The sequence below is a fragment of the Phycodurus eques genome, chromosome 11, assembly GCF_024500275.1.
Source record: "Phycodurus eques isolate BA_2022a chromosome 11, UOR_Pequ_1.1, whole genome shotgun sequence".
NCBI lineage: Eukaryota > Metazoa > Chordata > Actinopteri > Syngnathiformes > Syngnathidae > Phycodurus > Phycodurus eques.
In genome coordinates this window covers 4,526,866-4,542,515 of record NC_084535.1, presented here as the reverse complement: position 1 = coordinate 4,542,515, position 15,650 = coordinate 4,526,866, and the positions used below count along the sequence as shown (strand labels likewise).

Sequence of the window (15,650 nt, the reverse complement as noted above, 5' to 3'; positions counted from 1 at the left end):
ACAGAAGCGCGATGCAGAGTTTTCTCATTGCATACCAAAAAACACACCAAATTTGTTTTTAAATGGCTCCCCTTGCACTGTATATACAGTAGTACACTGCATTGGTCAATAATGAGGAGAAGTTAGACTTTTAAGTTGATGGAGTGGTTGGTTGAGATGTTTCAAACACACCCAGCGTGACAAAAAATACTTCAGGTGCTAATCAGTGAGCCGAAGCTGTGCTACGTTAAGAGGAAGAAATCATGAGAGTTCACGTCATCTTACTACTACTGTGACAAGAACCTGCTGTGCAAAAGACATTCACTTGACATAACCTCTTGGCATCTTGTAATTTCAGCTGTGATTGCAAAACAAAAGGGAAGCATTCCAGAAAACAAACAAAACTTGTTTTTTAATGGCTCCTTGTGTGTGTACAGCATTTATGTGGCTGCTCACCTTGGTGCTGTCATACAAGTGGGGAGCAACTAAAAACGATGAAGTCGGCGGAGAGGTTGGATGATTATATCACACCCACCGTGGTATAAAAGACCTCTGGTTCAAATTGGTGGCATACAGCGAGCTCACGTTGTCCTGCGGTGAAAAGAAGAAATCATGAGAGTCCACGTCGTCATCCTGCTGCTGGCGCTGGCGGCCATGCCTGCCCGCTCCATGGATGATGGTACGCTCTTTATTTAGATAGTGTGTCGATTTTTAGTGTGTGTGTGTGGGGGGGGCAAGCTAAATGGCAGACTTACAATGTATTTTTTTGTTTTTTTTCCAGGCTTGACAATTTTGTGTTACCCGTCTGTTTAGTGTATATAATTCAAATTTGTTAACAATTGGACAAAATCGGCGGGTCGAGTTTGTCTTTGTCTATAAGTAGCAATGTGACAAGTGGCCGCCATCTTTGTGAAGTATTCTAAAAAATAAATAAATAAATAAATAAAATTTTAAAAAAAAACACAGAATGAGCACTTTAAACACCTATAAAATCCTCCATTACAAATAATGTCAGCAAAAAACTATTGATGAATAAAGTAAATGACCTATTCTACAGTCCACACTGCTCTTTTCATGAATAATGCTCCATTAGTAGCATTTAAGTCGAGTTATTTAGGGCAAGTGACACCGTTTGAAAGATCACGCTAATTTTAACGCACCGACTTGGAAAATTCCTTTTTGGTGGATATTTTTCAATTAAACATGTCAGCCAATCTGAGAAGGGGGTTCCTCGAGTAGCAGATAAAACCAAAGAGTTCAGGAGATATGGTGAGAAATAATCAAGCTATACTGTTTTACTCTAATTTGAATGCGTTTTGTTTTTTTTTAGATTTTCAAGTGTCGTTATCACAAAAAACAAATTCCTAAAAAGGCAATTTTTTCAACACAAATAAAATTGATTCTTCTGGAACCCATCATCCGATTTTCAAAATTGTGGGTGCGATGTACGCAGATTGAAGTGGCCATTCTAACCAGACTCAGCAATTTGACACACTGCCATTTTTTTCTGCCAGACTTCCTGTGTTTGTTTTTTTAAAGACTATTTTGTCGGTCTAATCATGATCGGCATGTCTACCAAATTAGTTTCTAAATGAATCTGGTTTTGGGGGCTAAATTCTTTTAAATATTCCAGAAGAACTTGAGCCGCTTTAAACGGAAATGACAGACTTCCTGTGTCATTTGGGCCATTGGTTTTTGAGACTTTTTTTTTTTGGAGAAAAAAAGGAGACTTCCAGAGACTCTTGGGAGTCCCAAGAGTCTCTGGAAGTTTCCAATAAAATAAATAAATAAATAAATAAATAAAATGTTTTTGTTGAAAAATAATTTGACGACCTTCCATAAAATGCACATTTGTGAAGATTCAGCGCGCAAAACCGGTATTTCTTAGGCACCCAAAATTTAGTAGGCATGTTTATAATGAGTAGACCTACAAAAGAAATCTCAAGACTTATTATGTATTACAATAGATAGAGATTATATATATATATATATTCAAATTAAAATAATCAAGGAATGACGAAAACAGAAGATTAATAACTATTTAATTTGAAATCCTGCTCAGTTTTTTTTTTCTGAAAGCAAAAGACATTGCGTTTAATTAGCCTATTTGGGGATAGAATTTGACTATGTGCGATTCAACAAGATTCAAATTGTTTTTAGTTCAAGCGACAAAGCCAGTATGAAAATTGTTGGGCATTTCCTAAAGCCAGTAGTCCTTAACCCCCTGAAATTTGGTGGGGGTGTCTATCATAGGTAGAACCACAAAAAAAAAAAAAAAAAAAAAAAAGAGACTCCAGAGACTCTTGGGACTCCCCCCAGAGAAAACCTCTGTGTCCAGAATGCAAATGAAGGCCACTTGAGATAAGTCACCACTGTCTAATTTAATGACATCCACAAAAAGTTCTACAATTTCTTTGCAGGTAGCGATTCAGTAGATGAGGACGAGTCCAGGGAAGAGTCCGGGGATGAGTCCGGGGATGAGTCCGGGGATGAGTCCGGGGACGAGTCCGGGGACGAGTCCGGGGAAGAGTCCGGGGAAGAGTCCGGGGATGAGTCCGGGGATGAGTCCGGGGAAGGGTCCGGGGATGAGTCCGGGGATGAGTCCGGGGATGAGTCCGGGGAAGAGTCCGGGGAAGAGTCCGGGGAAGAGTCCGGGGAAGAGTCCGAGGAAGAGTCCGAGGAAGAGTCCGAGGAAGAGTCCGGGGAGGATTTCGAGGAAGAGTCCGGGGAAGAATCCCGAGAAATGTCAGATGACGACATTTATTATTAGAATTAGGATGATGGTGCATATGAGAAGGGTCGGCAACCCAAAATGTTGAAAGAGCCATATTCGACCAAAAAAAAAAAAAAAAAAAAAAACAAATAAAAAAAAAATCTGTCTGGAGCCGCAAAAAATTAAAAGCCTTATATAAGCCTTATAATGAAGGCAACACATGCTGCAAGTGTCTATATTAGCCTACTATCCAAATGACATAATGAGCATTCATGATTAAAGAATGACGCACCACGTGACTACTCTGCTGTACGACAGTGTTTTAAGTTACTTCCATTATTGATGTGTTATGTTTCATCGCATTGATGAAATTATAGAAATATAATAAAGAAAAATGATTTTCTTTTTTAAATGTCAATTATATTTTGAGGATTCAAAAAAAACAAAATGGAATATTCCTCCTGTAGTTTCAGCCCCATCCAGCCATCCATTTTCAACACCGCTTATCCTGGTTAGGGTCACAGGTCACTGGAGCCTATCCCAGCTGACTTAGGGCGAAAAGCGGACTACACCCTGAACTGGTCACCAGTCAGTCGTAGGGCACTAATTTCAGACCTCCCCATGGAAATAAAGTGCCGTCCTCAATAATACAAACAATCCTGTTCTCTTTTCTCCCTTATCTGGGCAACTGACAGAGTGTAATAAAACGCAGCCTGCAATTATAAAAATAAAACAGCAGCCTTTTGAAAAGGTAAGTACTACGAAAATAAGCCAGTTTCATTCCGATTAATAAAATAAAATAATGCACAATCCTCTTTTCTTTCCACCCCTAATGGCGGCAACAGACACAAAGGAATAGGCTACAATTGCACGAGTGATAAATCACAGCCTGCAATTAAATCACAGCCTGCTTAAATAATGAAACACCAGCCTTTTGAAAAGGTAAAGTATATAAAATTTCAACAATACAGCTTAAGTTTGATTTCTCTCCATTATCCTCTTGAGTGTTCTACAAATGCCAAGTAAGCCCATGTAAAGTAAAAAAGCAGCATCCTCCTTTCGTTTGACACGCACAATACAACGCAGCCGTCCTCGGACCTGAGCAACGAAACACAATAATATGCCTGTGTGTCATTCCAAATATATACTGACAAAAATCATGAAACCCATCCATCCATTTTCTGAGCCGCTTCTCCTCACTAGGGTCGCGGGCGTGCTGGAGCCTATCCCAGCTGTCATCGGGCAGGAGGCGGGGTACACCCTGAACTGGTTGCCAGCCAATCGCAGGGCACATAGAAACAAACAACCATTCACACTCACAGTCATGCCTACGGGCAATTTAGAGTCTCCAATTAATGCATGATTTTTGGGATGTGGGAGGAAACCGGAGTGCCCGGAGAAAACCCACGCAGGCACGGGGAGAACATCCGAACTCCACACAGGCGGGGATGGGGATTGAACCCGGATCCTCAGAACTGTGAGGCTGACGCTCTAACCAGTCGACCAACCTTGCCGCCAAAATCAGAAACCACTTTATATAAAAACGGACACTTTGTTGCTAAATATGTTCTTACCCGTTTAATGTGACTTCTGTTTTCGGACATCACTGGACAGCTTCTCAACATCGGGCATGTAAGATGTAACTTTCATCTCGGCACATGAATGCATGCTCTCATCTGTGAGGTGGTTTAATGTAGGTCATGTTTGATCATATCTGCTCGCACAGGTATGTTGAACTGTCAGGAAGAGCATTCCATGTTTCAAACAAGTTTCTCGGTTGTTGCGAGGCTTTCAATTTCCCTTCATTCGTGGCTTTGGGCACGCTGGGCTTTCTGGAGAGTGACATTTTCAAGATCGGCTATCAGATTTTTGAATTTGGACACCCATAAATCTTTGTCAGCTATATCGGCCATTTCCATTTCGAGGTCATCTTAATTTAATCCTGGTAATGTGTTCAACAAGGACAGGTAGCATACCTTCCCTGGAAATGTCTTTCCACGTGACTATATATCTCATAACAAAGCAGACATGTAGGCAAACCTTCCGCGTTGTCAATGAAAGCAAAACGATTCGGTCCGAGAACTGTTGAATCCTCTGTTCTCCTCAGCTATCTTTCTCTTTTTCCCTTTGCGATCCATGGCCCATCACACACCCGCCGGTTTGTTTGCGACAGCCACCTGCCACGACGAGCTCAAAGAAGCGCGCGTCGCAGCCTATGACGCAAATCTTCGTTGACAGAAATGTTGAAATTAAGAATGTTTGTGTCATGCTTGTCCTCCTACAGAAACCACAATAAAACATATTTTTTCCATATTCATACATTATTGAAAAAGCTCCAGGGAGCTACTAGTGCGGCGCTAAAGAGCCGCATTCGGCTCGAGAGCCGCGGGTTGCCGACCTCCGCCCTAGAGGCACAAGGCACTCAAGACTTGGATTTATTTTATTTTTTTTTTCAACTCCTAATTCTTCCATCATTCTCACTAGCAAAACAGGTCTACGCAATTTCTCCTGGTTCAGCTGTATGACGAAAGGGGCCATGACAAAGCAAATGTCAGAAGTTTAAACATCTACAATGTCTTTATTGTTTTTTAAACAAAATATCACCACAGAGCCTCCAAAGATTACAATATTCTATGTTTAGGCTTCGTTCGCGTTTACATAGATCATATTTGTATAAATAGGCGGCACGGTGGAGACTGCTTAGAGCGTCTGCCTCACAGTTCTGAGGACTGGGGTTCAATCCCCGTCCCCGCCTGTGTGGAGTTCGCATGTTCTCCCCGTGCCTGTGTGGGTTTTCTCCGGGCACTCCGGTTTCCTCCCACATCCCAAAAACATGCATGGTAGTTTAATTGACGACTCTAAATTGCCCGTAGGTGTGAATCTGAGTGCGAATGGTTGTTTGTTTGTTTGTGCCCTGTGATTGGCCGGCAACCAGTTCAGGGTGTACCCCGCCTCCTGCCCAATGATAGCTCCAGCACGTCTGCGACCCTAGTGAGGAAAAGCGGCTCAGAAAATGGATGGATGGATGGATATTTGTATCAATAAATGATTTACATGTATTTAACTTTTGTCCAAAGACACCAGCTATAAAGAAAACACAATTTTAGCAAGTTCGACTTCAAACAAACATGTAATCAAACCGTAGACATGTTTGTTAGCGCACTATACACAGGAAGTCAGCTCTCTCTTTTTTCCAGGTTGGTCACGTTACGTTCCGCATAGAGCAGATTGGGACAAGGTTAGATTTGATTAAATTTCATTAAATTGGGGTCAGCACAAACCTTCGCACATTTAAAATGCCCCTAATTAACCCCAAATAAAGTTCAGCTGTTCTAGTAAGCGTGTCATGTCAAATGTGTATCGTAATTGAATAATTTTTAGTGACACAATAATGAAGTGTCTTGGTAGGTTCTTGGGACTTGAGGAAAGTGGGGACCCTCTTTCATGTTATGTCCTGGACACTTCCGGATGTGCCCTGTGATTGGCTGGGAACCTGCCCAGGATGTACTCTGCTTCTCTCGCACAAAGTCAGCTGGGACGGGCTCCAGCTCCCTCCAACCCGTATGAGGACAAGCAGTACAAAAAGTGGATGGATGTGTTCCCCAAAGTATGGACCGCGCAGAAGAAGAATAAATAAAGTGATTACTGGCTGGTGCTCGGACTCTTAACTATAAAGACACTTAGTTGGAAAGACACGGAAAATTTGGCATACTGAACAAGGAGACCACTACACCTGGTTTGTAAATTCATTTGACATTGTTATGGCAACTTATAATTTTAGATGCGGTTAAAAAAACAAAAGACACGCTGGGCTATTGTTTCTGACGTGATTAAAGAACTAAACCAAAGTTACACTGTAATGTGTCTCATGAATGTATTGTATTGTTGTCAGTGCATGACTCAGGCTGGCAACTTCTAATTTTAGATGCGGTTACAAAACAAAAGACACGCTGGGCTATTGTTTCTGACGTGATTAAAGAACTAAACCAAAGTTATATTGTAATGTGTCTCATGAATGTATTGTATTGTTGTCAGTGCATGACTCAGGCTGCCACGCAAGAAGGAAATAAATGACGAAGATACGATCAACGTTGAGATCGACAGGGGTGGAATGTTGAGATGTTTTAAACACACCCAGCGTGGTATATAAGACCTCTGGGTCAAATCGGTGGCATACAGCCTGCTGGCACTGGCATCCATACCGCGCCTCCATTCCATGGAGGATGATGGTACGCTCCTTATTTCATATAGGGAAATAATGGAAAAGAAGTTGGGGCACTCCAAATTATACAGGGTAATGACACGTGGATGTTTACTTTTCTTCCAACACAATTCCGGACCGCTAATTGAGGTTAAGCCTCCCAGTGAGTCATCCAACTTAAACGCTCCACTGATATTGATTCATTCATCTAGTTCGCATAAGTCATTCAAATTTGGTAGACAAAATCTTAAGGGTGACCGTCTTTGAAGCGTCCCCGGAAATTGCCAAAACGGCCGCTTCAAAAGCAAAATGGCAGAGTGCCGATGTAATTTCAGGCTTATGTCACAATTTTGCATTACCCATCTGTCAAGTATACTTAACTCAAATTGTCTTCCAACAGAGAGCGGGAACAAAGCTTCAATTGAGTTTTTCAGTAAGTATTCCGATTTACCAACCCGCTTTTGATTCACAGGGCTATCGAGTGTATCCCTCCATTTTCTGCACTGATTATCCTCACGAGTGTCGTGGATGAGCTGGAGCTGATCCCGGTTGTCTTGTTACGAGAGACCGGTTACTTCCTGACCTTGTCGCCAGCCAATCGCAGGGCACATAAAGTGAAACAACAACATTCAATCAATCAATCAATCCATCACTCACTCAATCAGACTTTAATGACAAATAACGATTCTAATTCTATTTTATAGCCTTGTGATTACATGGGAAAAAAATATTCTCCAATCACCATTTTTTTTTTTTTTTTAATTCCCCAATCTTGTTTTCGGTGTTCTAATTACCTCACAGATGATTACAAACGTTTTTTTTTTTCTTTTAGTATTCTAATTACCTCACATTCCAATTAGCTCAAAATGTAATTACGAATCACATTTTTTTTTTTTTTTTTACTATTTATCTCTAAAATATGTGTCCATTAGGGTGGAAATTATTATTCTTATTTTTTGTTTTTTTACAGCAAACAGAAAAAAAAACCTGAACAAAATGGAGGAAATAACTACAAATGTCCACTACAAAGGATTTTAAACACTAAAATACTATGCTAAAATAACTTGGGTAATGTTTTCATGTGTTCATAAATGAAAGGCAGTGTCAGCAATTTGCAGTGAGGAAACACTGGAGACGGGATCAAACTAAAAGCAGCAAAAAATAAAAATAAAATAAAAAAAATAAAACAGATATAAGATACCCCTGGAAATGACCAAAACGGCTGCTTCAAAGCAAAAAGGCCGACTTCCAATACATTTTCAGGCATGCTTCACAATTTTGCTTTACCTGTATGTCGAGTGTACATAATTAAAATTTTCTTTCAACATGGATCTTGAAATTGGCCGAAACAGAGGGTGAGTCGTCAAACTTACTAACCTGCCATGCACTGTCGAAATGCTGCCATTCGCAATTTGAATTCACCCAGTGTCTCTAGTCGTATGTGTCTTTTAAATACGTGCTAGTGATCGGACAAAATCTTTAGAATTACTTTGTTATTGAAGTACCCCAGGAAATGGCCAAAATGTCTGCTTCAAAGCAAAATGGCAAACTTCCAATGTATTTTCAGGTATGCTTTACAGTTTTGCGTTACCCGTCTGTCTCGTAAACCTAATTAAAATTTATTTCTAACAGGGAGCGGTGACGACGAAGACGGCTCATCAAACAGCCATGCGCCGCCGACATGCCGGCTTTCTAATTTATTTTTTTGCCATTCTTTGTCTTTTTTTTCTATTTTTATTGTGAAGCAATAACAGATTGCAGTGAGCAAGATCAATAAAAGTACAAAAATAAATTCCTGAACATAACTGTAGACAGACAGCATAACATGACTCACATCACACACAATAAGATAATTCGCATAGCATAATATTACTGCTGCTCACCGAGCAGTTGTGACCGTCTTTCCTTGAGTCTACTTCTTTTTCTGGCCATAACACACACACAATGTATTAAAACATGAAAACATGATGCATGAATTATTTAATCTAAAAAGTCAAAACACTACTGTGCCATTTTCTTCCTAATGACATTAAACAAATTAAGCAATTAATGAATTGAATGTCGCTTCAAGCTACGCACTAATATTTAAGCTATTGGTTCATGCTGATGTCATTCTGTAACTAGTGGAGCGTATTGTGTGTACAGTTAAACAAACAGTTTCGTATTTTGGATAAGTGATATTACTGCCACGTTTGGCAGCTGCTGAATCTAACTAATAAAGCAATCAGTAAAGTCATGAAGTTACTTTTTCAACAACTGTGGCAACACTGCGCAAAGCTCTACTGGCTAATTGACTTTTCTATTGCTCAGATATGGCACAGACTACTCTTTTGAACTATTAATTTTTGCCCTACATGGCGTGTTTTTTTTTTGTTTTTTTTTTAACCATTCAAAGTTGACAGGGTTGTTGATAACACTCTTATCAGTAGTGTGTCATATTGACAAGGCATCTCTCCCTTGTGCTAACTCGTAACCATGCCGCCATCTTGTAGCCGGAACCTCTCACTACAACCTGGCCGCCAGTCAACTGGCACTCGACCGGACAGTTTAAGAGTGTAAATGGCATTAAAACGTCACTTAAGAACACACTACACGACCATTGACATTGATACGTTTAAAGGGTGAGAAAACAAAAAGGAAAGCGACGGCGAACATTGGCACGTTTAAAGGGGCAGAAAAAAAGAAAGACAAAAAAAACAGTCAACGAATCCTACCAGCGAAAGTTGCCGCTTGCCGGGTGTCACCTGAGCCGTCGCCGTCACAAGTCGCGTGCTAGCGGGTAATGGATACCGAATCCTCCCCGGGGTCGCTGTGTTCGTCCAACTGGACCGCACCACGTCGCCGCCTGCCTCGGGCTCGCTTCTTAAATCTGCAAGTCGCCGAGCGACCAACTAAACCTTGTGAGACGACGACATGCGCTCCCTCGCCGGGCTAGCGGCCACCTTGGCGGCGGCCAGCGTCTACCTCTACGTGCTCTCCACTCACCTGCGGCCGGCCTCGCCTGGGGACCCCGAGCCGGAGCCCCACTACTACAAGTAGGTCAAGTGCAACGGACAACTCACTCTTATTTTTATTTTTATTCTTAATAGTATACCGACTAGTGATACCTTAACTTGCGAGTTTTTGTTCAGGTGACCAAGCTCGTTGGTCAACTAAATGTTCTTGTATTTCCCGGCAATATCAAAGGCCCTTTTGAAATTAATTGAAATGTCATTCATCCGTTTCAGCCCCTAAAAACATTTTTGTTACACATTTTGAATCAAGAAAATCAGCACTGTATTTAAAAACGTAATAGCACATAAACAAACAAAGTGGTTTAAAATGTGTAATCCAGAAAAGACTATAAAGAACGTCATGTGAGCAAACCCGGAAAACAGGTTAGTGGACTTCCTGTCAATGCTGGGCTAACAAGTATGACCACGGGTTGATGACATGAGTATTCGAAGTTTTCTTCATGGCATGTGTTTTCGGACAAAAGTAAAATACATGTCCTTTATTCATACAAATATATATAAACACAAAGAAAGCCTAAACACCAGCTACTGACATCTCTTTAAAAAAAAAAAAAAAAAAAAAAAAACACACATGGTAGACGTTTTAAGTTCCTACGTGTTATTTGTCACGGCCCCTTCCACCATTCTGTAGCCGAGAAAAAGTGCTTCAAACTGTTTTTGCCGAATACGGAAGTAGGTAGCGTGGGTTTGCACCCGATTTCTGTACGTTGGGGCAAGCTGAGTCAAAAAAAAAAAAAAAAAAGAACAGCTGCCATGTTGTGTAACGTGTACCCTTAAGGCACGTGTGTTAAACACAAGGCCCCAGGGCCAAATCCGGCCCACCACATCATTTTATGTGGCCCGCGAAAACAAATAATTTCCGTCAACTTCCATGATTCTTGCTAAAACCTCTACCAAAATTTGAAAGTCATATGTAATAAATAATGACGTCTGCAATATTGCAAGGATTTTTTTTATCAAACCCCTTTTTACAGTAAATTGATAGGGGTGGGAGGATTTAACAGTAACCCTGCTTAACGTTAAAGGCCGATGGAATCCAATGCCCTATCTCGCAAGATCTTTTGTATTTCACGAGAACCAATTGCACGTCAAACATTTAACGAGTAAACATCAATGCGCCCTTAATCGGAAGATGGGTCATAAAATTAACGAGATAAACAAACCAACTTTATACATCACTAAATGTATACTACTCATGTGAAAATAGATATAAACATACAATGTTTTCATTATAATGTGTTCATTTTCATTAAATCACATCCTTTTCAAGGTGACTTAGCAGCAGTGGGGCTGCATCCTGTATTGACAACCCGCTACTGAATACGATGATGAGGCGAAACGAAACATTTACGGTTTCACAGTCATAACGGCCCTCTGAAGGGAAACCGTACCAACAATGTGGCCCACGGGAAAAATGAGTTTGACACCCCTGCTTTAAGGGATGTGGTCTAGTGAGTGATTTCCAGAGCTGGAGTCCTTTTTCTCTCATTTTTGTGTTTAACTGTTTGTCCGTTTAATAAACGGCTGAAAATGCATCTTTGTGACTATGGCGCTCCTTGTCCACATGCGAGGGCATGTGGACAAGGAGGGCACTACAGTACGGTGTAACTACAATTTCGGCAGAGCAAAAAAAAAAAAAAAAAGGCCAAGCAATGGCTGTTAAATAAAAAGACAACTGACCACTGCATTCACCACAATGAACTCTGTTATGTTTTGGGCCGGCAGGGTTCTGCCTCACACGATGCAGTTGACGGGACTCAAATATGTATGTATTCATTGTGCTTGTGAAAGGAGCTACGCTTGCAGGGGGCCAGGGCACACGTAGACAGACACTAATTCACACTTACGCTGGGGCCAAGATTTGAACCCGGGAACTCAAAATTTTGAGGCAGACATGCCAATTCATTTTGTCTTAAATCTCAACTGCGTGATGGACATAAATAGATGTGAGGAGAGGGTAGAAAAACACACAGACACGCGCTAAAATCCCTCTTGTCAGTAACTTAAGCCTGTGGGCCTTGTCCAGCACCTGCTTGGCCTCTCATCAGCGCCGCTTCCTATTGGTCGTCGGGCCCAACATGTGGCCGCGCGATTGGTAGTTATGCGCGCACGCCACACACGAACTTGTTCAGCATTTCAGGAGGGAAATGTGTCACAGTGGGCACTTTTATTTTCACCCAATGCGTAAGCTCCCTCGCGTAAACACTCTGCTTCTCTCCTCGTTGGCAAGTGGACTCTCTTTAGTTGCCACTTCACAAATGCGTGTCAAGTAGTCAAACATTTTAAGAACATCCTTGATCATTTTTAGTTGCTTCCTTTGCTGTAAAGAGTCAAAAATAGCTCAGTTTCCAAGCATGCAACACACACACAGCTTGTGTTGCCCAGTGGCGACCACCCAACAAATAAATCATCTAACTAGAGATACTTGGGCGAGTGCAATTTATGTGCATTAAAAAAAAAATAATCAAACTTTGACATTTCCCTACAAGGCTATTAATATGGACTATTCTTTAGACTGTTAATCATAGTATTTTGGTCCTGGAAGCTGCGATGAATAAGTATCGGTACACATAATTTGAATGGGGTATTTTTTAAGTATAAAAACAAAAACTACTAGCAATATATATTAAAACATAAAAAAAAAATCACAAATCATTAGCCAAGTGGCATTATTTCCAAAATAATTTTTAATTTACTGTTACAATATTGATTAAAAAAATACCAATGTGCTTGCTATAAATAGTTTTTCTTCTTGTTTTCCAAAAGTGTTCAAATATGCTTTTAGGCTTACGAAATTATTAACTTTAACAACTATTGACTGTCATGTGACGATCAGATTTTTTTGGTAACATTCTTAAGTTATAAAATGAAGGTAACTACTGGTCATAAGTCATATTCAAACATAAAAAATAAATAATCTAAAGTCTTAACAATTAAAGATTCAATTGTAGGCATTCACTGCCATTGACGGCTGTAGAAGTCAAATATCCATGTTAACTGCGAAGGCTGGCAGTGAATGAGTTAAGAAATACCGGTATCATACAAGTGTCTTTTGTTGACAGTGGAGTCTTATCGCTTTGAACATGACGTCACTTCCCATATTCTCTTTTCAGTGCTTCGCTGAACTGCTCTCTGAAGTTTGTGGTTTTTCCCCATTCTCCAGGTTAAAGTTCCCGTCGGATCTGGACGAACTGCGGGAGCTTGCCGAGATGCTCAGGTTCTACAAGCAGGAACACCACGGCTACGTTCTGCTGCTCTTCTGCAGCGCATACCTCTACAAGCAGTCCTTCGCCATTCCCGGATCCTCCTTCCTGGTGAGACGCTTGCCCCCTTCAAAGTTGGCTTTTGCCCCAACTTTGTCTGTTTGAAAGGTCCGCCACGTAATGGGGGGGGGGGGGGGTCGACCCGCAAACTTGTAGCCTTCTGATGTAGTATCGGACAGAGGTGGAACTGCCTCTGCGTAAGAACGGTTTGACGTTTAACACCCGACACTCACTGTATGAAAGGGACAAGCGAATAAATCCCCGCTCTACCATTCTGTCTATAAATCCAGATCCAATCCGGAACCTGACTATCTGTTCATTGTTTCCCGTGTCAGAACATGCTGGCGGGCGCCATATTCGGACCCTGGGAGGGCCTGGCGCTGGCGTCACTGCTCACCACCACGGGCTCCACGTTCTGCTACCTCCTGTCGTCCGCCTTCGGGAAGCAGCATGTGGTTCGCATCTTCCCGGACAAGGTGGCGTTGCTGCAGAGGAAGGTATGGTTGCTAGGCAGAATCCGTGGGGAATCTCAAAGAAAATGTATGTCATGAAAATTCAGCCCCTGAAGCCATTTTCACTGAGCAACATGAACTTTTGGTAGGCATGTCTATCATAATTAAATCCACAAAAAGTCTTAAGGAGCCATTACTAGAAATACACTGGAAATCTTCCATTTTGGTTTGCAGTGGCCGCTTTAGGCTCATTTGGGCTATTTCCAGCAGTCCTTCAAAAAATAACTCATCCTACTGGAATCGTTTTTTAAAATTCTGCCCCCGAAGCCAGTTTCTCTTAGCGACTGTGAAATTTGGTAGGCAAGTTTATCATGCATAAACCCACAAAAAAAGTCTCAAGAAGCCATTCCCGGAAATACACAGGCGGTCTACTGTTTTGATTTATAGCTGCCACTTTCGGGTCATTTTTGCTATTTCTCGTAGAAACGGCAGAATAGCTGATGAACTTAAGGAATCAATTGGGTTTTCTCCTGAATGTATTTGTTATGGATGATTTTAAAGGAGTTTTAAGTGCTCATTCCAAGTTTTTTTCTTATTTTTGAAAATTCCACCAAGAACGGCGGCCACTTGTTACACTGCTATTTCTACTAGGGGTCCTTCAAAGACAAACTTCTAATGGGATTTTGAAAATTCAGCCCCCTGGGATCAGTTTCACTTATAAACATAAATTTGTTTGGCATGCCTATCACTATGCCAGGAAAGACACAGGAAGTCAACCATTTTACTCTAAAGCGGCTGCAATTGTAGAGTCATTTTGGCCATTTTTTTTCAGGGGTCCTTCAAAGACTCTTCCTCGAGATTGCTCAATATAGTCTCCGTTGTGCTTGTCTTTACGTTCATATTGCTTCCTCTTTTCCCATCTCTTCCTGCTCTGTCAGGTAGAGGAAAACCGTAGCAGCTTGTTCTTTTTCCTCCTCTTTCTGCGCTTCTTCCCCATGACTCCTAACTGGTTCCTTAACATCACCTGTCCGGTCCTCAACATCCCCATGTCCATCTTCTTCTTCTCCGTCTTAATCGGTGAGCAGGTCCCTTTTTTCCACGCGGCACAAACCGCTGACGCACGGTTTCCTAAAAAGCGCTCCCCCGGGTTTGCCGTTCCCAGGTTTGATTCCCTACAACTTCATCTGCGTGCGCACGGGCGCCATCCTCTCCGAGGTCCACTCCCTGGACGACATCTTCTCGTGGGCCACGCTGGCCCAGTTGCTGGCCATCGCGCTGGTGGCGCTGGTGCCCGGCGCGCTCATCAAACGCTATGGCCAAGCTCAGCCTCAAGGTGGAGGGCATGGACGGAACACGGCAGGACAATCGGAAGAGGCGATGACGGAGGTTGGACGAGGACTTTTCATACCGGAAGTCTCCGCTGGTGGACCTTCCACCGCCAACCTTGACGTCACTGTGATCAATGCACAGTGGACTGCCACTATTCGCTGTGGACAGGGGCCGGGATCGAACGCGAATAATTGACGGCCATAAGTGCATTGGAAAAAGGCTTTTTTTTTTTTTTTTTTTTAAACCCCAAAAATTATTGAATAAGCGGGGTTATACCGCCGGTAAGTATCCTCCACCAAAAAAAAATAAGGGTGATTCCTCTCCCAAAGGAAAATGGAAAAAAAAATCTGCAACTAGGTGAATCCGCCAGTGCCAAACCTCGAATATGTTTGATTTATTTATGGTTATCGTGGGGTCGTGTTCCATACCGATCCGCAATAGATGGAAAAACTGTGATATCGAGAGATCAAGTAAAACATTTTTTTTTAAATTGTCTTGCCTCCCCCAAATGCGTTCAACATATTAAAACACACATTTAAGGTACAGTGGTGCGTTGAGCTATGAGTATAATTTGTTGCATGACCACACATAACTTAAAATACGTATCTCAAATCATCTTTCCCCATTAAAATGAACAGACGTGCTATTAATCTGTTCCCAACCGCCTGGCGGGGGACAGTATAATACAGTCACCACTAA

The 15,650-nt window shown here is 41.7% G+C and overlaps 2 protein-coding genes and 1 long non-coding RNA gene across 4 annotated transcripts in view; all 3 read left to right on the top strand.

Moving 5' to 3' along the window:
- The first annotated feature begins 432 nt into the window (after positions 1–432).
- LOC133410146 (chondroitin proteoglycan-2-like) lies at positions 433–3,104 on the top strand. The gene is made up of 2 exons (XM_061690931.1): positions 433–658; positions 2,400–3,104. Exons 1-2 carry the CDS (start codon positions 592–594, stop codon positions 2,747–2,749), a joined length of 417 nt encoding a protein of 138 aa, XP_061546915.1. The 5' UTR covers positions 433–591; the 3' UTR covers positions 2,750–3,104.
- Positions 3,105–6,887: 3,783 nt separating this feature from the next.
- LOC133409824 (uncharacterized) lies at positions 6,888–9,241 on the top strand. Its single transcript, XR_009769465.1, has 3 exons — positions 6,888–6,986; positions 7,294–7,326; positions 8,526–9,241. It is a non-coding gene; the product is annotated as an uncharacterized LOC133409824 (long non-coding RNA).
- A 124-nt stretch (positions 9,242–9,365) lies between these two features.
- The window catches only part of LOC133409682 (transmembrane protein 41A-B-like), a 6,923-nt gene continuing 638 nt past the window's right edge, over positions 9,366–15,650 (top strand). Inside the window, exons 1-5 of one of the 2 annotated variants that reach the window (XM_061690040.1) lie at positions 9,366–9,928; positions 13,071–13,221; positions 13,506–13,667; positions 14,561–14,699; positions 14,785–15,650. The exon at positions 14,785–15,650 is cut by the window's right edge and continues 638 nt beyond it. In XM_061690040.1, coding sequence (XP_061546024.1) covers positions 9,807–9,928; positions 13,071–13,221; positions 13,506–13,667; positions 14,561–14,699; positions 14,785–15,146 — 936 coding nt within the window. In that variant the 5' untranslated portion in view covers positions 9,366–9,806 and the 3' untranslated portion in view covers positions 15,147–15,650. Of the gene's footprint in view, positions 9,929–13,070; positions 13,222–13,505; positions 13,668–14,560 lie in introns of both variants that reach the window. The other variant, XM_061690039.1, reaches the window with a different exon arrangement.